Source organism: Leptonotus elevatus, chromosome 5 (assembly GCF_054856555.1).
Source record: "Leptonotus elevatus isolate MCC_2025b chromosome 5, RoL_Lele_1.0, whole genome shotgun sequence".
Taxonomy (NCBI): domain Eukaryota; kingdom Metazoa; phylum Chordata; class Actinopteri; order Syngnathiformes; family Syngnathidae; genus Leptonotus; species Leptonotus elevatus.
This window is the reverse complement of record NC_141243.1, coordinates 10,569,831-10,593,628: the sequence shown is the minus strand read 5'-3', so window position 1 is coordinate 10,593,628 and position 23,798 is coordinate 10,569,831. Positions and strand designations below refer to the sequence as shown.

The following is a 23,798-nucleotide window of genomic DNA, read 5'->3' as shown; positions in this document are numbered from 1 at the left end:
TTGCCAAGCCGTACCAAAATGTATGTATGCAGTATATATAAACTGTGTTTTACGATAACACTTCACTATATTCATAATTTCGTATGTACCCATGGATGAAAAAGCAAAGCTTGGGGAGTCTCAGTTGCAGGAATTCACAAGTACAGCCAATGAATGGACTTACTGTAAAAGGCAAAAAAATCAATAAAAAATCTTTAGTTCACATCAAATTTCTTTCGTATCATATCATTAAAATATAGCTACAGTGGCCAGGGCAAAATTTGGTTCCTTGTTTGTGGTCCCCAAAAAAATACAGTTAAGTATTTGTGGCACCTCAAAACATTGTTACCCAATCAGAAAACCTTGGGTAAATGTGTGAGGGCTAATCACCTGATGTATGGGCAGGCTAGGCTGTTGCCGACTGTGTGTTTTTTGTTTTGTTTTTCACGATTGTCCAATTCAGTTGCTTTTGGCCTCAGTACTCAGTGTGAGGCGGGCTTTAGGCTGCCTTAACTCACTAACTTCTTGTTCAAACACAACTCATTGTTTTTGCTCCCCAAGCTCACCTTTTCATGCTTCATTTGTTTCAAACCTTGCATCTCTGCGCTACAGAGCTCTAAATGGCCTTGAAAGTAGAATAGAAATGGGGGGGGGGGGGGAACAAAAAAACATTGTTCCTGACATTCTTGTGTTCTAGTAAACACCTGAAGATGAAGGTAACATTCAATATAGCTGGTGAAATGTTAATGGACTGCCTATTCAGGAGTTTTGTTGTACTGCTTTACAGTACTGCATGGTCTCTCTCAATTACATATTCACAAGCACATTCCTAAAGTGCTCAAGGACACTTCAACAGGCTCTTTGCAGGAAAAACTCAACCTCCTAGGCCTGCTGCCTCTGACGGACTACAGTACTTGAAACACATCCTCAGGCGACCTCTGTGTGATTAATTAAAAACCCTGAAACTTGACTTAGTTCCAATCAGAGACAAATTATTGAAACACTATTATAAGGAGTAGTTGTTGGTAACGTTTGCCAAGGTTGAGCATTTTCTTTGCATTATCAAACAGCAAAACTGTAAAAAGAGAATTAAGAATTTGAGTCAATGTGACAGACACTCTAATTTAGTTTCACGGTTTGACCTCTGGAACTTTTCCAGTGAAACAATCAGGGCACCTTAAGCTTGTCAACATTTTAGAGCCAACTGCATTGTGATTCATTCAGAAAAGGCATCTCAGCCTTGCCAGTTTGTCCTATATAAATGCTTGCACTTGAAGTGCATTTACAAGTTTAACTTGCATAGTTTTGTCCTACTGAAGTAATTTTAGCTTAATGCTAACAAGCAGACCAGATCATAACCACGATGATATGTGTAATTATCTTCTTGTTATTACTGTGTTTTTATAAAGTACAATATTACAGAGTGCTGTTTTTTGCTCATTATTTTTTGAATATGTAATTACGTTTAAATTTATTTTATTTGTATTTACATTTTTTTAGTAGGCTGGAACGGATTAATGGCAGTTCAATTGATTTCAATGGGGAAATACGATTTGAGATACAAATAAATTCAAATCTCGAGGCACCAATGTACTAAATTGACCGGTAATTGCGAAAACTGGGCCATTTGCACGTGTGTGACTCACAAACACGTGACAGCACTTTTGCCTCAGTATCTCTGAGAAGTGAAATGAAAAAGTAAAAATACTTATATATGCTGACAGAGCTAACTTAAAACACAATAAAGATTGTATAATTTAAGTCTCAACTATTCTTTAAGGTTGAAGCCGGGAAGAACAACAGAATTGTTGTAAGAATGTCACACATGTGACAGGAGAGTATAAAGGTTTAGGGTTTATAGTTTATACTATTGGAAGGCAAAAGTTGTACAATAGGTTAGGTCTCTTGAAAGAAATCTCTTGATTGAGTTGCAAAAGACAGCGACACATCGACAAGAATAACAAAAATCTTCTTTATAAGCCACAGAAAGTGCATGAAACCATGCATACATGTGCCTCCGCCGTGCGTTTGGGCGTCAGGCATATAATTGAGAGCTTAAGACGTGCACCCCTTCTGATAAGCCGTCCTATCTATCAGGCTGCATGCTGCTCTCACAAACTGCCCTCCACTGGTACACATCTGATTAGGGCTGCTCTGTAAATGAAGCTTTACAGGACACACTGATAACACAAGGAGCGAGGACAGCAGGAGAGCGAAGGGAAAGATTAGAATATGTAAAGGTGAAACGAGGCGAGGACCTCCAACAAGATGGCCAAGGTGGGGGGGACAAGTGGGACACAAGAGGTAGAGCGGGATCATCCCATCATCAACTCAGCTCTCTTCTTGTTACCCGTGAAGTTAACCTTTCAACAGGTAGAGTTAATGGAATTACATATTCAAGAAAATATCCTTGAGGGATCAATAGTACCGACCTTTATATTTGACATTATTCAATATATGAATTTAAAAATTGTCTGCATGGCAGAGCGGAATAATAAAAAATAAAAAAATGTCTTAAATTAAACACATACAGTGCAGTAGTTAAGGACCAGTCAACAAGCACTGAAGCCCTGCAGTCCTTTTACAGAGACCACTTTATTTGTTTTCAGAAACAATATTAATGAAATGGCAGTATTTGCCTCTATAGGGTTGATTACCTTGCAATGTTACCCCACCAAGAAGAATTTCCTTGAAGAAATTAACGTGTGCGTTGTTGCTGAGATCTTTCAAAAAAGTTGTAAAATAAGCTGTTGAATCCACAAACTGTTGTGCTACAGATATTTTATGGAAAATAGTCGCCATTTTCATTATTCTTTAGAATATTATGTATTAAGATTTGTGGAAATAAGGACATATAAAGAAAAATATCTTGAAACTAGAAAAAAATATTTATAATTTACCGACAATTACCCAATTAAAATCAGGCTTTGTTTTATTCTTGCTTTATTCTTCAAAAAAAAAAATTACAATATGTTCTATGTGCCCCCACTAGTCTAAACAACTCATTCTGAATAATATACACGGCCATTTTGCAACTTGCTGTTGAATGCAAATGACATCACAGTGCCGAAGGGCTTTGCTTGCGAACATCCTGTAACCAAACCCAGAAAACTGGTGAGCTCGTTACCTGAGCCCTTAAGCACTGCAATGAGATTTTCAGTCGACAGCAAGTGGCAAAATGGCCGCCCCGACATCCATAAAAGCAGGCTGATTTGGCTGCCTAATTTATATTCCACAAATGTAATATTATTCAGAATTCTGTGTTTAGACGAGTGGGGCCGCAATAAGATATTATTGTAAAGAACATTTTTGACTTGACTTCCCTTTTGATAAATATGACCATTGTGTTAATAGGGTAGTATTGTGTCAAAAATGTGTTGAACTTGACACATGAGATGGAAAAAAAATAAAAAAAATAGACACAAATATTCTTGAGTTTTCGTTGACTAAAATTTAACTAAAATGATCACATTCAAATTAGTAAACTGTGCCAAAAAATAATAAGCATTTTCATCACAGCATAACTAAAACTAAGATGGCTGCCAAAAACAACACTGATTTCCATTCATTTCAAAGTGAAAAAATGATCTGCGATTACGTTGGGAAATGGGTCGCAAAAAATATAAAAATTACATGAAATTTAAGTGGCCACATGAATCTCAAAGAAACTAATTCACACACAAAATACACGGAGCAAGAATGATTCCGGCTTCAAGGTGGAAGCGCCAACCTTTCTGCCAGTCAAGCACACGTACCGTGTTCACTAAATGACGAGTACGACAAGACAGCGGCCCCCCCGCTGCGTCTTATGTTTAAAGAGCAGCAATTTCCAAAAGCCTTTTATCATACAATCATGTACATAGACAAACACATGCCGGGGGGGTTGCGCTGGGCTCCGTGAATGCCATTGATCAAATGATGAGCGGCTCACTGTTTGACACTGAGGCTATTTGCCAGAGCTGCTGCTCCAACGCATTTAAGAGTCATGAGCTAAGATATTCAAACAGCGCTGATGGGCTGCGCATTATTGCCACTGCCAAGTCACCTGAATGATTTAAAGCTCTTCTGTCAAACTCACAGCGGGAAGCTGCACAGAGACACAATGTGAGTGGAAAAAAAGAGTCCAAAAGCTACCCTCCACAAGGTGATGACAAGAGCGCAAGGAGAGATGATGAAAGATGAGATTAGAGCACAAAAAGGAAAAGTGCCCTTTAAGGAGATATACGCTTTACATTTAAATCCTACAGTAATCGTCCTGTAAGCAGGGGCAATCCCACTGAGATAAAGAGGAGGATGTCGGCATGGACGGAGACCTCCAAGGTGGAGTAAAAACAAGGCAACAATAGACGGTAAATGACAGGTCAATGGTCAGAGGCAGCAGGAGGAAATGGCATCAGCGGGAATTATGAATAAACAGTGGGGGATAATCACCCAATACAAGCGCTGACCTTGGGAGGGATTAGCGGCGGTATTATCTCACAAATTTCCACATGTAGAAAAATGAGGCAGAGGTTGACCTTCTGCTAACAAAGTTTGCAGGCTGGGCTTTGACATAAAATCTAGGAACTTTAAGCGAGTTAAAACGACTGACGATAAAAAAGTAAACATTGTAGTTTACTTTGAAAGTAGAGCAAAATTTACCCCAGGACACTGCTCTGATTTATCGTTATGAAGAAATAAATATCCCCTGAAGTGGCATTGAAATATGTTTTTATCATTAGAGTTTCTCATTGGGATGAGAACGTTTTTGTTTTAAAATAGGAAAATTCAAAAGCTGTACTTAAATAATGATTGAATTAATATATTGCACAAATGTCAAAAATTGAACCTGAATAGCATATACAAAAATGTTGTAATAAAAAGTGAAATACATCTGAACTGTATACCACAATGGGACCACATTGACAAATGCACACAGCAGCAACTGCGTCAAAGAGCAAACACAAAAAAAAGTGACTCTCTCTCCAAATGATCCAGTAAAACCTCATCAGAGGGACTGCACTGCAGGCTAACTATAGAACAGGCAACGGGTTGCTTTAACTATTAAACACTCCTAAATGTGGCCACCAACACACATCACCGCCCCCGTAACCTGGAGGACAGCTCCATTCGCACCTGGGGAGAAAGGAGGAGGCGGGAGACGAGAGAGTGAGACGGCGGGGTCGGAAGACAGTCGGAAATAAAAGGAGATTACCACAGAGAGACGGAGAAACCTCAAAGTCATTATTGCATTTTTACACCTGCCCGCAGGCTCCTCGGAGGCGAAGCGGAGCATGTCAGGCCGCTGGAGCTAATCAGGAAAAATAACACACTTAAATGCAACGCGCCACTTCACTTCCATAAACAAAAGCAAAAAAATAAATAAATAAAATCCTTATGAGCAATAATAACAGGGATACACTTTGTGTTATTGAGTCCCACGGGAACAATTTTACAAGTCAGTGTTATTAGGAGCTGACAGGAAGTGGGCGAATAAAGCAGAAGACAGCATGGACCATTGTCACCGTCAAACAAACATTACGGTCATCCTCTTACATCATCAAGAGTAAACCAGATAGAGTGTGTGTGTGCAAATGTAAACCAACTCAACCTGACGAGTGTAAACGTGTGACCGCAAAGATGGTAGACAGCCATCGCAAGCTTGAGCCTCGAACCCGCACAAACCCTTCCCTCCGGAAGGCAAACAGTGGCCAGAGCCGAGAAGGCTTAAGATGGAGTGAGAAGCAGTGAGGACAATATATGGAAAGTCATTCAATTTCCACCTCTGTGCACCCGCTCGCCCATGCGCAAATAGCAGCACGCGGGCGCTAATGTAAGGAAATGGGGAATCTATCAAGCCAGCCGCACGGAAGCTGACGGAAGTGGACGACTTATACACACTTGAGCAGGGGTCATCTCGCTAAATGCTTTCACCCTGCGGCTGTTCAAACTCCAGCTTTCAAGGGTTCCCGAGCGCCGCCGTCGTCACGCGTCAGCCGCTCAATGCCACAGCGCAGCTCTTAATGAACTTTGCAATTTGACAAACAGTAGCTTTTTATTCATGGACATTTGTCTTGTTTTCCAACAGAGTTCCAGCAACTAAACCCAAAGGCAAACTTTTGACCTTTTTGGGGGTAAGCTAATAAAAAAATTCTTATAGCATTTAAAAAAAAAAAAGGAATGCTGATTACAAAGTAAGCATAGTATTAATGTTGTATGTTTTTTTCCCAGGCTGTGGCAACAAGGAGGCATGCACAACTTCCTCACAGTTCTGAGGTTGGGGGTTCAAATCCAGGGTATGGCCTGAAGTATTATATAGAAAATGTATGGGTGATGGACAGACAGATGAGTTTCCTGGTTGTTGTTTAAAAAAAAAAAAGCAAAAAAAAAAAGCCAAACGGCAGCTAATTAGCTAGCTATAATTGTGATTTCCTTTTTACGATGGCTAACTTTTACTCCTATGTACAATTTTTATTATACCATCCTCATTGGTCATTCAAGTTACAACAGTGATTTGACTTGTTGTTTTAACGCATCAATATTATCTGTGGTTAACCTATTTTTACACTTCAATGACAAAAGCTTGTAGATCTAAGAAAGGGTTACTGATGGTATAGTAAAATAGTAGAGACGTTTGAAACCATCTCTTTGCAGAGTAGTCACCAATACCGATATTAAGTACTGATACCACTAATACAGTGGAACCTTGGAGTTCAAACGTCTCAGAACTAGTACAAATCGGACTTCAACCCAAAAAATAAAAAATCTGAGAAAAAAATGCCAAAAGCCAAACATATCTTGAAATGGGTAGACGAGCCAAGCCGAGCGATGCCGAATGCACACGTCACTGTAGTCAATATGCCCAATGTAAAATACACAAACTCAGCACTAAACTAAAGCAAGCATTAACATAGAAATAACGAGGAATTTACAACAGGCCCCGCACATTTGCGAGCGCATTAGTCATCCACTGATACCATCACACCATTAAAAAAAAGGTAGTTTTTGTTTTGTTTAAATACTCTACAGCGTGTACATGTTTTTACATGCGTAGAAATGAAATTAAATTACAAATAAATTAAAATAGAAATTGTCTGTTTTTGGAGCTTGGGAACGGATTACTTGCATTTACATTATTTTCTATGGGGAACTATTTTTCGGAGGTTAAACAAATCAGACTTCAAACACTTTACAGGAACAAATTATGTTCAAACTGAGGTACCAATGTACTTTTGATAAGTACATTTTCCCCAAAAGATCAATGACAGATTATTTTAAAGAAAGACATTTTTGGATCATATCAGATATAATTTTTCTCATAATTAACCATTTTCAGTATCGTTGATTATTGCAAGATACATTGATTATACACGTCATGTTCTGCTAAATCATTTGGACACATTACATGTTATATTAATCACATGTGTTTTAGGTAGAGTACTTCACATATTTGAATAATGTTACACTTGATCATTAGTTCCCAAGTATTTGCTAGAATGATTCAAGTTTGTTCACAGTTAAGCAATACGTTACACTAACCGGTAAAATCAGCCAGTGGTACTTACCCTTTTTGATGTACAATGATAGTCACAAGGTCATTGTGAACTTTTCTAATGACATGCCATTGAACATTTGGAACCACTAAATGAAGATGCAACCAAAAAAGGGGAAAACAATCTACATTTTGGTACTGATAGAGAAAACTGATGTTTTGCTAGGATGTTTTTGAACCACTGTATAAATAAGGAGGGCCGATAGATGAACTATGCCGTTTTTCTGGGATTGTTGGACCATCCTTTTCTCGTGCAACAACTTTGTATTTTGACTGAATTCTGGAGATAAACAGACCGACTAACGCAGAGCCTGAGTAAGTTCATTTAGTGTCTATCTTCTTGGAGTCAAACGAATATGCACCTTTGGTGAGTTTTGCGATCATTGTTCAACGCGAAACGTACAAACATTGGAAAATAAGGAAAAGGCTCATTCAAAATTTCCAACAACCTATATATCACCCTATTATAGCATTTTTCTTTAAAACTGTATAAAATTAATGGTAATTTCCTATTCTTGTATTTTTTTAAATTTCTACTTCCTGATCATAAAATGGCCGCCATCACGAGCACCAATACCCTGAAATAGGACCGGGTATCAGCCCGATACCGAGACCTGGTGTCTATAAAATGGTTTCATTCAAATTTCTGTACTCCAAATGTCAAAACAAACATCGGAAACGTCAAAATCAACCACCAATATTTAACACAGCAATGACATTAATCAAGGCTGCATAAAATTTTACAGGCTGTTGTAATTAGTCCGATTGATTGCAAATGTACTATTTTTTCACAACAAATCGATGCATGGCACATTATCAGTTTTTTTTATTTCTTGTTATAAAAGATTAACTACATCAGAGATCCTCAACACAATAACATTTTATATGCTCTCCTGTATATAAGCCAACTAAAACATGTTTCAAGTCTTAGACACTAAAGGTCATTACCAGTAATGGAGCTACCCAAACAAGTGAAAGCCAAGAAACCTCTTTTATAAAAAAATAAAAAATCTAAAACACACAATTAAACACGCAACCACGCCTGCAGCAGTGATACAGACATAGATTACCTATCGACTCGCTCCCCTTGGAAGGTAGCATAAATCTGCTGTGCTGCTCACGCACATTTTAATCGACTGCTTTTGAGAGTTACATTATTTACCTACTGAAAGCCGGGGTGAAAGTGAGGCAAACCAGCCATTATGCTATCTGAGTTTACATCACGCGGAACTTGGATTGTACGTGGGGGCGAATGACTGCATTGTAAACAAATGAGACGGAAGGAAATCTTGACAGGACGTAAAGCTAAGAGAGAGACGGGCCGCCGTGTTTAAGCACACCCGTGGAGGAAATACTGGAACCATCACGTCCTTAAATCACATTTTTATTGCACATCTCCTCTATATAACTGTGAGCCAGAAAAAAACCACAACCTGCAGAAAACATCCAATCTAAAAAGCTACATTTACATTCAAATCAATAGCCTAATTTAGGCATGACTTACAACGGATGTTTGCTTGAATTGGAACGAGATTTTATGGACACTGTGGTTTTCCTCATATATGGGGTCAGAACAGGTCACGCCAAAACAACAACGCTACTCAATGCGTAGCTTACAGCGTCATTTCCCACTTCCATTTATCCTGCCCTCCAACGTCCTCTCTACTGATAATTACGAACATCCGCGCAGCCCCGGTCAGCATATAGCAGAGATACAAGTGAAAATGTTTCACAATAAAAATTGCGTAGTGGTAATCTCTAAAATTGTGTTTGGCAAATAATGGGTTGAAACCCCAAAGTGGGTTGCGGCGGACCCATTTTGGGTTTGTCACAGACAGGTAGTAATTACAGGGAGTCCTGGTTTCTGACGCAACATTTGTGGTTTGGCGGTTATGAACAGCGCACAATGATCTAGTTTGCACAGCAATTAAAGTGGAAGTCAACCTGAAACATTTCTTGACAATATTATGTTTTATGTGACCTCTCTAGCATAAACATTCTGATGAATATGACATTTGTGGAATAGGAGTTATGAAGAAAAATCTAGCCGTTTTTATCCGTCTCATAACACTTGCTGTCGACTGAAGATCACATCAATGTTGCTCAGGGCTTCACAGCTCACCTGTTTTCTAAAGCTGCGTATTTAGACTAGTGGGGCTGCATAGAACATATTATTGTAAAAAAAAAAAAAAAAAAGTTTTGACTTCCTCTCTAAGAATATGTGGTCACACGGCACAAGAAGGCACACTCAGGCACCACCGTTTTTTAAATTTATTATTGTCTTATATTTGTGGCCTATGACTGTTTCATAAAAATATTTCCTGGAAATATGACTTTACAACTGCACTAGCATAGATCAGAGACTACGGCATCTTCCGACTGGTGTAAAAAATATATATAAGACCCTTAAAAGGAGGCTAGAAGAGCAGTGATGACACCACACAAACATCCCATATCACTGTCGGATTGTTCAAAAATGTCCCAAGATTTTAACACATGATAACTCACTTTTAGACAACAAAAAGAGACCTTAGAAATTGAAAGGTGAATCGTGCTATTTGAAAAGCTCCAGATGGTCATCGCATCACTCCGTCAATACGAAAAATGAAAAAGGATTTCAAAGGACTTTGTCTTACAGCTCTTTGCAAGCGCAATGTAATTATTCCTACTTTTCCAACAGCCTCGTTTCCCCAGTTTTCTTTTCTCTCGTCCGTCGGCTCTCCCACAGGTGCCTCACTCCATCTTGTATTCGCACAGATGTACATGAGAGGCCGCGACTGACAAGGTAAGAGGTTGTCGGCACCCATGCGGGTGAAAAGGAATTACCATATGTAAAGAACAGAGGTGGCGTGGTCGCTCTTTTTGTCCCCGTATAAAGCATGTGGGCAACCATGGATAAGAAAAGTGCGCCGATACGAATACATAGCGCGCACACGTGGCTGCGCATGAATGCAAGTCACACAAACAGTTGAGTGTAATGCTGTCGTGGTTCCAGGTGACTTGCAAGTACAAAGCGGGTCTCGATCTCAGACCGTAAGGTCTGATTAGCACTGAAAGAGAGAGCGGAGTGGACCAGCAGGTTTTCCTTCATCAGGATTAGATTTCAAACTGACGTTGCAGTGCTACTTTTATCTCAAATGCAAATGAGCATGTCCTTTGTTTGTGGAAAATGAATGGTCCAAAATGACTATTACTTGTGTCATGTGCTGTAGCTCGTCAATATAACAAGAAAACAACATTACTCCACTTTAAACAACTTTTAGTCAAGATTTTTTTTTGTTTTCACATGCACAAACAACAAAAATAAGCTAATTACACTAGGAGCAATGATATCAATTTAAACATCAAATTATCATTAAATGCAACTAGTGATGCGATGATTAATAGTTCAATTGACAACAAATTAATTAATTTTTGCCTATTTTCCTCACGTTACAACTGAATTATAATTAATTCATGTTTGTGCATAGCCAATTTGTAATAATGACCTGTTTCAGAAAAAATGAGTTGACAATAATTACTATATATTAGAAGAGATAAGAGTTGGTGTTTAATGTATTGAGCCCTTTAAATAAAAACTTTAAAAAAAATCACATTTACAGTATCCAGCTGATTTTCTGGACCTGAAACTGCTTCCAACACTCTTCTTTTTTTTTTTTATCAATAAACTGTTAAAAATAGAATAAAGACAAATTCTGGATTACTGTTCAAATTGCATGACCACTCATAGGGCACAATAAAAACTGCTGCGTAGACCGCTGACAAAGCTGAAAATATGCGGGGTCACACCCACTTTACTGTTTGACGCATCCGCAAGGTCCGCACAGCCCCATGGGGCGAAATTATCTCATTTCAGCGAACATGCCCCTCCGCGCAGTGTCCGCACGACTCACATTTTCCATAACGCACGCCTACAAAAAATGGTAGTCTTGCGCAGAAAAACATGGCAGATCAGCAAAAGCTGTTGTTAAAAAAACAACAAAATGTTTTCTACTTCCCAATTTTTTGTTTTCATTTACTTTAGCAAATATATGTAGACTGTACCAACAGCACCTGCTGTTGATAAAGGTAATTTGTTTGGATAATGGATGTTTGTTTTTGTTTTTTTTCCTTCTACCGCGGTGAAGTGTTGTTCAAATGCCATAGATGCACTTCACTGCCCACTATAGTCTTGGAGACTATATTGAAAAAGTTGTCGACCTGATTCTGCACAGAAATGAGGCCAGCAGAATCGTGACGACCGTGACCTGGGACAAAGAGGAAAAGGAAGTCATAGCGACACAGTCTTTAAAATTGAACGCCTGCTCGGTTTTACTAACTAAAATACCAAATAAATAAATGAAAGAAAAACTGCTGGATATGGTGGGGGGGGGGGGGGGGGGGAATAACCCAGTGCTGCCGAGTTTGTATAGAAACGATTCCAGAAAATACGAGACCAAAAACACATGTGGAAACTTGAGTAGCGCTCTTTTTTTTTTTTAAAGTGCGGAACGACGACAAGAGAGAACTTTCTTGAAGAGGTTGGATTTCATAAGAAGTCTATCCCAGAATGCATTTGTTTAACAAGGCAGCCTAGATTGCCACAAGAAGCCGTGTTCATGCTAATTGCTTTGCATGTTTTTGATGAATGGGAGCGAGCATGGAGGAAGGCTGTTTTCATGGCACTAATAGGGCTTTCAGCAAGATCATTACCTCCCAAAAAGGCTCTGTCTCGACTTTTCCATTTCTTCCGTTGCAAAATAATCGCTAAGAACCATCTGCAGCCGGGCTAAAATTACATGTTTCGTAGCGTTGTGCTGGCGTCATCTAACAACGTCTCTGCGTTTCCCTCCAACTCACAGAGGAAGTAGAAGCTTGGGATACAAAGCAAATGTAAGAGGCTTGTGGACATCTCAAATGCACTCAGAGAGGCCATTAATAAAAATAATTAGCACAGGAGATGAGCGGGGGGGCTGGGATGAAACGGGCAGGGAGCAGCTTGGCAGATGTAAAATCTCATTTCTGTTATTCAATTTATCAGAGACTCAAGCAGGAAATCCACCAATCATTTTAGTAGTGCCTACAGCAGCAAGCTATGCGATTGTGGATGGACATGCAAAAACACAATGAGGCCATACTGCTAGGCCAGAGGGGTCATTAGCCAAGGAAGAAGATCAGATATCACCAATTTATCTTGCTCTAAAGGATTAGAGACAGAAAGAGAAAAGGAAGCGGGCGGCTGCGCACGCTGCTGCAGCTGTAATGTACTTTAAGGACGTGCGAGTCGTTCATCAACCCACACAGGACGCACGCCCACGCTGTTGGAGGTTCAGGTTCAGGAGGGCCAAGGTGATTATTGCCACGGTAACTCACACCAGTCACGGCGTTGTCGAGCAATCGCACGGCTCTCCGCCTTGTGGCGACATGCATGACACAAAAAGCACCTCCGGCCCAACAATTATTGCACACGTTGCTGCAGGCTTCCAAATGTACGTATAGGAACAGTTAGCGGAAGGCCCTTTTGCTGTTCAGGCATGACAAAGCAAGCGCTATGAAGGCATGCTGGATGTATTTGGTCATGGTATGAATTTGAAGGACCTTACAAATGGACAATAATTCCCACAGACACACAGCAACATTCCCACAGACGCACTCCAACATCTGGTAGAAAGTCTTCCCAGAGAAGTGCAGGCTGTTATCGCGGCAAAAGATATGGATGGACTCCATATTTTTCTACTATTGTCAGTTCCCCTAGATGTAATAAAGTCTCTCTAAAAAAAAAAACAAGTTACTGTATGCGTTCATTTGTTTTCACACTAGCACGCACGAGCACAGGGTTTGATTTCATTTATGAAACCATAAAAAGGTGAATAAAGCAAACTAAATTAGCATTTTTTTAAGTCGCCATAAAGACATGCAATAGTTCCGACGTTTTCACAAATACATACATATCAGAAACAATACCATTTATTGTGATTTTACTTCTGTGTGAATGTAAAATGGCTGCCTCATTCTTGCATTTCAGCTCACAGATCCCTCTGGTGTATCGCAACAACATAATGAGGAATTAAAGGTAAAGGCAACTTGAGTGACAAACTATATTTAAAAGAACCACGAAAAAGGAACTCTGAAGACCCTAAGATACATTTGTGTTTGTTATCAAGGACACGGCATAGAAAAGCCTACATAGCAAAAATTTAATTAGCATCTTCAGAAAATATGGTGCAAATAATGACATTTAATTTGAGGCACATGACGGTAAACGGATAATGGCTTTAAAAGTTTGAAAATTTAGGAATAAAATGACATGTACTTACAATTTTTTTTCTTTGAGACTGTTATGTGGAACAGACAATGTCAACATTTTTGACTGGCAAATACGTTCAAACGTACGCTCAATTACGTATTTGCAAATACATTTGAACGTATTTCGTTAATTTCGCTTGTTAATTTTAATACTCGTCGCCATGATTGGGGGTGGATGTGATGTCATCTCATTGACAGGCCGTCACTCGCACCCTTTAGTTACTATTAAGTGAGACGCCTGACCGCTTGCCTATGGATGTAAGTCTGTCATCCAGGCGCAAATATTATTATTTTTTAAACGGAAAGGATAAAACCTGAGCTGGCCTCTAGTTTTCATACGGCAGGATAATCTTTACATACGTGACAGCACCTCCTCCTGTCTCATCTCGTTTGTTATAACCCGAACATGCAGTCTTGTAAAGTAGTACAAATACTTCCAAGCCATACTTGAGTAGAATTTTTACGTATCTGTACTTTACTTCATTATTTATATTTATGGTAACTTTCACTTTGTATACTTTACTCCAATACAATTCCGCTTATTATTTTCGGTTATTACAAAATAAAATCTGAAGAAACTGTTCATTGGCTCAACTCGTAATAGACTTCATAAAAGCAGCGTCTAGGTGATGCAGATTTTAAAAAGTGCACTAAAAAAAAGTTTGGTGCTGCACTAGGAGTAGGAGGACCACAGAGGAGATCCGACACCATCCCGCATAAAACTTTTCAATCATAATTTTACTGTTTGCGAGCCTCACGTGGGCCAAGCTGTAAAAATAAAAATGAAGCCTGAATCATGGCGGGTAATAACGCTTACGATAATGATGTCGGAGGCCGGCGGCAACAAAGGGACGGTGAGTGAAAAGTTGCCTACCGTGGTCGGTGATTTTACAGGAGACCAGATAGAGCTCCTTCAGGCTCCTCCCCTCCTTGGCGATGATTTCCACGCACCTGCAGCCAAGCAGAGAAAAAACATTTGAAGCATCTGCAGGCGGGACAGCCGATATCTGTGCGTTAGCCCCTCGTTTTGTGCTTGAGGGGGGGAAAAAAAAACATGGGATTCTTCTGCAGACGAGGTTAACAAGAACTTCTGCAGGGTCACATCGTTTTACATATTTCGGCATTCATTATTTAACACCTGATCTGATTCAATTTGCATGCGGTGGAACAACTGCACTGTATGTGCACGCCTTGGCATGCGAGTGCACGTACACACACTTGCCTGTTCACTTCAAAGAGGGCAATCTGCATTCAGTACACTGGCCAAGCCCACACGAGCAGTGTGTGTGTGTGTGCGCGCGTGTGTGTGAAAAGGTAAAATGAAAGTATACACTAGGGAGGGCCAAGGGGAAGATCAGAGTGTGTGTATCAAGCAATTCTCTTTAAATACCTCTAATGAGAAGTGTGTGCGCTACAACGGGATTTTGATCAACACATTTGACCTATTAACCTTCAGCAGAAAATGTTTTGATCATTATGCTGGTGTTCTTTCATGAATATGTATGTGACAAAGAAGGAAAGCACACCCTTCGCACACTCAAATCAACATGAAAAGCCTTTTACTGGGTTAGGGGGGCAAAACACTGTTGAGGTATTTGTCCATTCAAAGACATTCAGTGCCTGGATGTCATTCAGGGTTGTTTTTTGACCTTCTGGATGGGTTGTCGTTACAATCTTGAAGTCATTTTGGTTGGCCACCCTCTTCTGTGAAGGTTCACCACGGGTCCCAATTTTCTGCATTTGTGAATAATGGCCTATGGCTTGCTGGAGTACCAAAAGCATCGGAAATGGCTTTGTAACATTTTCCAGACTGAGAGACTTCAGTCACTTGGTTTCTTATTTGTTCTTGAATTTTCTTTTTGTCTGCTGGCTTGGCGAGTTGCTTTTTGAGTTACGTTTAAATTGATAAAAATGGCAGGAATGGTCATGAGTATGGCCACATCAGTGGACATTCCTCAAGTAATATTTGAACAGAAGTTAGTGAAAGATACAAGGCAGATAAAAAAAAAATACAAAAACTGTAGTAATTAACTCCTTCAAACCCCAAAAACACATGTTTTTTAATACTTTGTCCTGCACTCTAAAAAACTTTTTTTTTTTTTTTTTTATGCTAGAGCATTTGATGCAGCTTCTGGCCTGAAAAGGTTGTTTAAAGCAATGGTAGTTATTATAAAAAACGGCCAGCAGATGGCAGCAGAGTATAAGAGATCAACCACCGCCATGTTGCAACAGGCTCTTTTTCCCAGTGTTTTCAACAGGTTTGTGAATAATGATGAAAGTTAGCTATATTCTAATGCAAATTGCTGCAAAACGGAAACAGATAAAAATATACTTTTTTCCTGATGAAAGAAGAGACTAATCTTTCTTTTGGTAGGTTCCATGATTTTATAGCAATTGAACACAATATTCTGTGGGCACCTTGTAAAACCAGTCAAAATCAACCCATTAAAACAGCCAGGAGCGAAGGGGGTTGCTTCAGTGAAAATGGCTGGGAGTAAATGAGTTAAGTTAGCCAACACAAACAACCAATCGGATGAGGAGGACAAGGTGTTTTGAACTAATGTAGCATGTATATGGTGTTTACATGTGACATTGATGAATGAACACATGTATTCATGTATGCAGCTGTCCCTTGCTCCAGGACAAATTTCTCCTTCGGGAGACGAATAAAGAGAAACCTTGACGCTGTCACATGATATGACTGACAGCGCTGCTTAGTCGGAAATGCATCAGGTATGTTCCAGAACTACTTATCATTATCCATCCGACCAGAGAGCAAGCAAAATTCAGCACGCTCACGACAGTTGAAATGTATTGAAAATCAACTGGGAATCTAATATAGAAACATTTCCTTGCGAAAGGCATGATTTGTAAGGTTGGGTTTGTAAGTGCAGCTCTTCCAAGTGTGACATATTGCACTGTGGAATCAGGGAGCGACATGTGTGAGTGAAGTTCAAATGTGTGCCATATTTCTGAAATTCTTATTTTCAGGGCGAAGCCAAAGCTGTTCAAATGTGCACTGGCCTATCTGCTTTAGTTCACTGGGCTGCATCTTTATACTTCCCTTTTTCTATTACATTCCAGTTGCAGAGGTCCAGGGAGGCTTTTCTATGTTATCAGGCCAAGCTTTCACGACTTTCTGTTCCGTCTTCCCATTATGTCCTGTTTATGTGTGGCCCTGTTTTTTTTTTCCCAGATATGTTTTTCCATGGTGCAGTCACTGATGAATTCACGTTTGGTCACCCCCCCAAAAAACAGATATTTTTCTGCCTTCAAACTTTAAATTAATAAAAGGGTCATAAAAATGTCAGTTTGTGTCTAATATGGCATATTCACAAATATCTATCCACATGAAAACACATTCAGATAGATAATATATAAAGACATTTGTAGATGATTGTTCCTGCAGTAATATAGGAGACTATAAAATACAGACTGATTATTACGACTATGTCAGGATTTTTCGTCCGATCACTGATGGAGTTTGAAAGGACCGATAATTAATCACTGATTTGATCAGAAGATAGAGCAATACATCTATTTTAAAATGAAAACAAAAAAACAAACACTTTTATATTTACTCTACAGTCAAGCGCCGTCATTTGCGAGGGATAGGTACTGACCCGGCCCACAAATAGCAAAACCCCACATATAATTGATGCCAATTGAATGCATGGGGAAAAAATAAACCCCAAAAAGTCTCTAAAAACACTGATAAACATTAGATATAACATGTAATGTCTTATTTTGCAGAGCCGATCAACCACATCATTGATCGATCATGCAAATTAAGACATTACAGCTGAACACCGATTTTGCATAAAATGCCAAATATCTTCCGATCCCGATCAAGGCGATCAAATGGGTGTAAAGTCTTATTATGACATACAGTACAATTTGAGTATACAAGGCTTGAAATGACAAAAAACAAACACACGTGTTCACATTTAGGAATAGACATATTATTGGCAAAGATATACAGCATTTTGACGGATATCGGCATCAGCCTTTTTTTTTTAATTACATGACAATAATTTTCAATAACTTTCTAAGAGTGGCTGCTGAACCTTGGAACACTGCACCTTTTGTTTCTGTTTGTTATTAAAATTAAGGTAAAGTAAAAATTCACCATTTCAGATATTTTGAAATTTTGGGAAACTTTACTGCAATGCTAATGCTAATAAAACTTGGGAGGTCACTGAACTTTTTGTCGAGAATTTTAAAACAAAGATGTCTATTGGCTAAGAAAAAAATAGATAAATAAATGAATTAATTAATCAAATGATATTAATAAACTCCAATATTTTTAAATAAACAAAGTTAAGAGTTGGAGGTTGTCGTTTTTTTACACTAATATTTTCCCTTTTAGTGTAATTTAATATCGGCTCCAAAGCTCACGTGTCTATCTCTATTCATGTTAGCGTAGCAGTCACCAATTTGCTGTAGCATTTTCTCAATTGCCATCCGTCTCCGCTCTCTATACATTGGCCAACAATCACACTGAGAAGTAAACACTGAAAATGCTCCTCCATGGTTGTCATCATGTATCTGATGGGTTCAAAAAGTTTTGCAATTTCCCAACATACTATTTTGAAGAGAAAAACCAACAGCTCCAAAGCCAAGAAAGTGAAGGCATGAATAGCTGAGCCAAGAAGCCTTATCACAAGATTGTGCTGCCTTCATCACAGTCTTCTACACATAAATTCACATTTGGATGTGGATACAGTATATAAATATCCAAATGTCTTTTGAAATGTCAGCGTTTGTATGGCCATGACCTCAAAAGGCAGAAAAATACCCGACATCCCTGACCCACCATTGTAGGAAAGCAGCCCTACGCTCGAGATTCAGTCGAGCCAGCTGAGCCAAAATACCAAGCTGTGCGTCTTGGGGGCGGCCGCATTGGAGCTGCTAATGAATAAATGCGCTGGAGAGAGCCCGCCAACAAAGGGATGAGAAGAAAGCAGAGATTTAGGAATGCAGCGACGGAGGCCGAGCCACGGTTGCATCCATTGGGAGCTTGTTACTCCGTGCGCCCGGGGTCCCAAGGGTCACCGCAAAAGCAATTAGATCAGACATCAGTGACTGAGGAGTGGGAGGCAGGGAAGATGGAAAGACAGCACAGCGGGAAAGGGAGTAAGTGGGAATCTCCATTCCGTGGCTAAAGGGAACAACAGGCGGGGTGAGAGAGCTGAAGCAACAGGAAAGGAAGGTGGCGGAAAAAGAGCATTAAAAAAGGTGAGAGTGAGCGAGAATGAAATGGAGGGAGGATAAACTGAGGAGAAAACCGGCAGGAAGCAGAGGTGCGGCATGTGAAGGCGGCGGTCAAGACATGAAAGAGGCGAGAGATGCAACGAACTCCCGTCCGCCCTCCTGCCCCCACCCACCCACACGGCTCAGCTGACATGAATTAGTGATCCGCCGGCTTTCAACAATGCACTGAGGTCATGACAAGGGATGCAGTATTGGTATAGGTGCTGATACTCTGCATCCGTCCTCATAATTCTTCATTACGAGTGGAGGAAGGCCTGCTCTGGTTTCCTCGAGTTGAGAGACCGCGGCTGAGAGGACGACCAAAGACAAAATCAGAGCCATATTGGACACTTCCTCATATCCTCCCTATAATGAGCAGTGGCAGATGGGCAGCTCGTTTAAGCCAGAGCATCATTCCACCCAGGAGTAGAAGTGAGCGCTTCGGGCCCCCATCAGACTTGTACAATAGCAGCGCTAGCGACTACTAGGCACGACACCACCCACAACACCAACCTCAATCAATATACTCTGAATCTGCAGCATTTTATTTTTCAATAAAGAAGGTTTCGGTCAATGCACATAGAAAACTGGTGGGGTTCTGCACCTCCAACAAGGTTTTAAGAAGCACTGATGTAGAGGAATTGTACGATAAAAGTAAAATACAGAAGGTACGAGGAGGTAAACGAAGGTAACATTACACCATAAAGAATGGACTCAGATAGGAATTCATGAAAAGTTAACACAGGAGGTAAGGTGAAAATTAAGTTAACTCATTCACTGCCAGCCCAGTAAAAGTCGATCTTTTGACGTCTATACTCGTTAATGGCAGTGAATGAGTTAAATGACAACTGAATTGAGAAGATCAATTGTACAAGCACCACAGAATAGACGCTTAAAAAAATTAACTTTAATAAGATAAAATAGACTGCAGAAGTCATTTATGCTACATATGCTTGTTAGCTAATTTTCACCTCAGTCTCATTTGGTGGGAAAAAATAACACTATCACAGTCTCCATGACAACCTACGGAATGTTCAAGTAATTGGTGCAGCCGCTAGGCAGGTGACAGAAGTAAGGTGGCGAGCCTCACCAGGAGGGGTCATCAAATGTCACCACGCTGTCGGCACAAACAGCTTGAGGGGATCCATTAATGTCACTTGATCTTACTTTTACATTTGCACACAAGCAGAAACTAAACATGCGTTCGTTCGCGGAAAAATGCTAGCTTGGGGTGGCACTTCATCATTCCTGAAGTAATACACATTTTCTATTAAAATGTAATCATTGCGCCATCATAACTAGCCTTGCTGGATCTGTCCATCAACTTTGTCCACCTGAGAAATGATTCCAGTTGCATAGATTCAGGATGATTGGCCAAATCAACAAAGCTTCAATTGGCATCCATTTTATTTTATTTTATTTGAAGGGTATAAAGGCTTAAGTCAAGAATTTTGAAATGGTTGGGGAAAAAAATGCATGATATGATAACTAATTGTTAGCAAAAAAAAACAAAAAAACATGTTGCTTTGCATATCTCAAAATATGGGAAATATGTATACCAAGCAGGGATTGTGATAGTATCTGTTAAGTCTTATGAGTTTGCATGACTGTTCCAATTAATGTTGTCTTGAAGCAATTGTAGCAAATATGCAGTGCACGAACTGTTGATTCAATTCCAAATAATTTGTGGCAACATGAACATGAAGTCAGTTATGGGAAGTTACACTAAATCCATGTGGAATCATGAATCTGCTCAGTAAAACAATTGTCAGATTCAGACTGACTGAAGGCAAAAAGTTCTCCCAGGTCAACTCGTGCACTGTAAACACAACATGTTTATCGATCAATCCCCAATTGCTAGTTTCAAAATGGAAGCTTAATAAACCTTTATCTTTAGTTTCGTCTTTAACACATTCAAACTGAAAAACGTATAAATATTTTTTAATACTTTGTCCTGCACTCCCAAAAACGTATTTATATGTTTTTGTATATTTATATATATTGTTTTATGCCATAGCATACAATAGGCTTTGACACAGCTTCTGACATGAAGAGGTCGCTTAAATCAATGGCAGTTATGACCAAACACGGCCAGCAGGTGGCAGTAGAGTATACAAACTCAACCAGGGCCATGTTGCAAAAAGTTTTTCCCCCCCACTGTTTTAAAAGAAGAAATAAAGAATTGTGAATAATGATAACATTTAGCAATATTCTAATGCTAATTGCTGCAAAATGGAAACAGATACATATATACTTTTACCCTAATCTTTCTTTTGGTAAGTTCCATATTTTTAAAGCAAAAGAACAGAATATTCTGTGGACCTTGCAAAATCAGTCAAAATCCAGTAAAATAGCTGGGAGCGAAGGGATTTGCTTCAGTGAAAATGGCTGCGAGTGAATGAGTTAATAAGATAAAAAATGGCTAACAGACATTATTTGAAAGTATTATGTGAAATGTGAATGTATTATGTGTGTCCGTTATGGAGCTCCATGTCTGATTGGGAGAACTCATTTTCTTTGTTTTAATCCTCATTTACAACCAACCCTTGTGTCATGATTTATTTCCTTCAGATATTTCCCTCGAGTTTGGATGGATTTCCTTTATCATGATTCTAATGCACTCAGAAATTTTTGGGAGCTTTATAGTGTCTCTGGTTTGCTTTGATTTATAGAGTGTACATTAAATATAAAGATGAAGAGAAATGCACATAGGATGTTAGCCTTACCAATGTCTAGATTAAAAGCAGTTAATTGTTGTCATGAAAAAAAAAACTACTTTCCAAGGAATAACATCAAAACACCTTGTTAAATCGTGCCCTTTCCTGTTTGCTGGAAAAAAAGTTAGAGCGAGGTCGAACAAGGAGCTGATAAAGGACAAAGGGACACGATGACGTTGGCTTTGTGTGTGTCATTGTGCAGTGTGGTCGTGCTTCTGTTTGAATGTCTTTTAGGCTAATCTTTTTGCATGAAACAGCCAGACAGGCAGCAGGAAGACGGAACCGTGACGACAGTTAAGAGAAGCAGGGTTCGGTAATTATCACAAAGAGCGCAGACAAACAACAAGTGTAGCAGTTCTCTTCAGCGGGACCGCACAATGGCTCAGGGACAGAAGCGGAACGGCCTTTAGGGCAGGTAGACAAGCGAGGTGCCCACCGACACAAGGCCTCCGTCTCATTGGGCTCTTCACACGGCCAACAATTACACAGCTGTCTGGACGTACAAAAGGAGCAGGGGAATCGGAATGGGTGATTTTGGTGAGAAAGAGAAGCATGCAGAAAAAGAAAGCGGTTGAAGGTCCGGCGAGAGGTTGAAAACATAAAAGCAGCAGCGAGAGGAGGAGGAGGCGGCGACGGACGAGGCTTCAGACTTCCACGGCTGTCTTTGGACTTAATGAAATGGAAGGGCGGAGCGGCAGAGAGCAAGGCTTTACACTTCTTAGGAAAATGCTCTCGCAAAATGATTCTTGTAGTAAATTTTCTTTATATCACCCATAAATCCCGGCGCAAGCAAAGGGTATCAAGGTTCTGCTTTCTCAGAGTTTCTCTCACGCTCTGTCTGGGCTTTGGACAAAAGAACCTTTTTTTTTATTGGGGTACAATAAACGGATGTGTAAAAAAAAAAAAAAAAAAAGATCTAATATATGAAAAGAGGGCACTTCAAGGAGCACAATTTTCAAATAGGGAAATAGAAGTCTTAAAAATGAAGGCAATACACAATAAGAGAAATTTCATTACATTAGAAAACAATGAAATCCTTTGTGGTTCAGTTAAAACTGTATTGTCATAAATAGTATACATTTTCGCATTATTATTGTTTCCCGCCACTACTGCAATGAAATTACATTTTATGTTTTACCTTGAATGGTTTTATTTTGTTAAGTTCAATACGGATGCACATTAAAAATGACAACTTTACAGCATATGACCCGGAAGAGACTCCTTTGAACGACGTTGAATGCTTTTATTTTATTATTTTTAAGATCTCAGGTGTGCATTATAACACGCTCATGCTTTACTGCAACAAACTTGTGACACTACTTTACTGCAACGAAACAGAAGACTAGATCGATGTTACACTTAACGTTAAAGGCACTTTTAAGTTAACGCAATATTAATGCGATCATTTTGACACCCTTAATGTATATGTTTTTTATGTTCGTTTTTAAAGCATACAGAAAGCTTTGATACAACTTCTGAAATGAAGAGGTCGCTTAAAGCAATGGTAGTTATTACAAAAACGGCCAGCAGGTGGCAGCAGAGTATAAGAGATCAGCCAGGGCCATGTTGCAAAGAACTATTTTTCCCAGTGTTTTCAACAGGTTTGTGAATAATGATGAAACTTATAAAAGCTATATTCTAATGTTAATTGCTGCAAAACGGAAACAAGTATACTTTTTTTTCCTGATGAAAGAAGATACTCTAATCTTTCTTTCAGTAGGTTCCATGTTTTTATAGCAATAAAACAGAATATTCTGAGGACCTTTGCAAAATCAGTCAAAATCCAGTAAAACAATCAGGAGCAAAGGGGGTTGCTTCTGTGAAAAAGGCTGGGAGTGAATCACAGAAAAAAAATCCATTCCTTTGAATTAGTATAGATTTTTTAAATGACAAATGTATTCTGCTCACAATCATACAAAGAACAATATTTTTTTTATTGTTATTACAATATTCCTAAACATTAAATGCAGCAACCAGTTTTGCAAGATACATATTTTATCGCTATTTGTTTGAGCATACCAATCGTCTAAATG

At 39.4% G+C, this 23,798-nt stretch overlaps 1 protein-coding gene across 1 annotated transcript in view; it reads right to left on the bottom strand.

Moving 5' to 3' along the window:
- Nucleotides 1-23,798, bottom strand: part of fbxl17 (F-box and leucine-rich repeat protein 17) — a 238,494-nt gene that overhangs the window by 57,408 nt on the left and 157,288 nt on the right. The window contains exon 9 of the mRNA XM_086077100.1: nucleotides 14,670-14,746. Within this exon, the coding sequence (XP_085933226.1) occupies nucleotides 14,670-14,746 (77 nt within the window). The remainder of the gene's footprint in view (nucleotides 1-14,669; nucleotides 14,747-23,798) is intronic.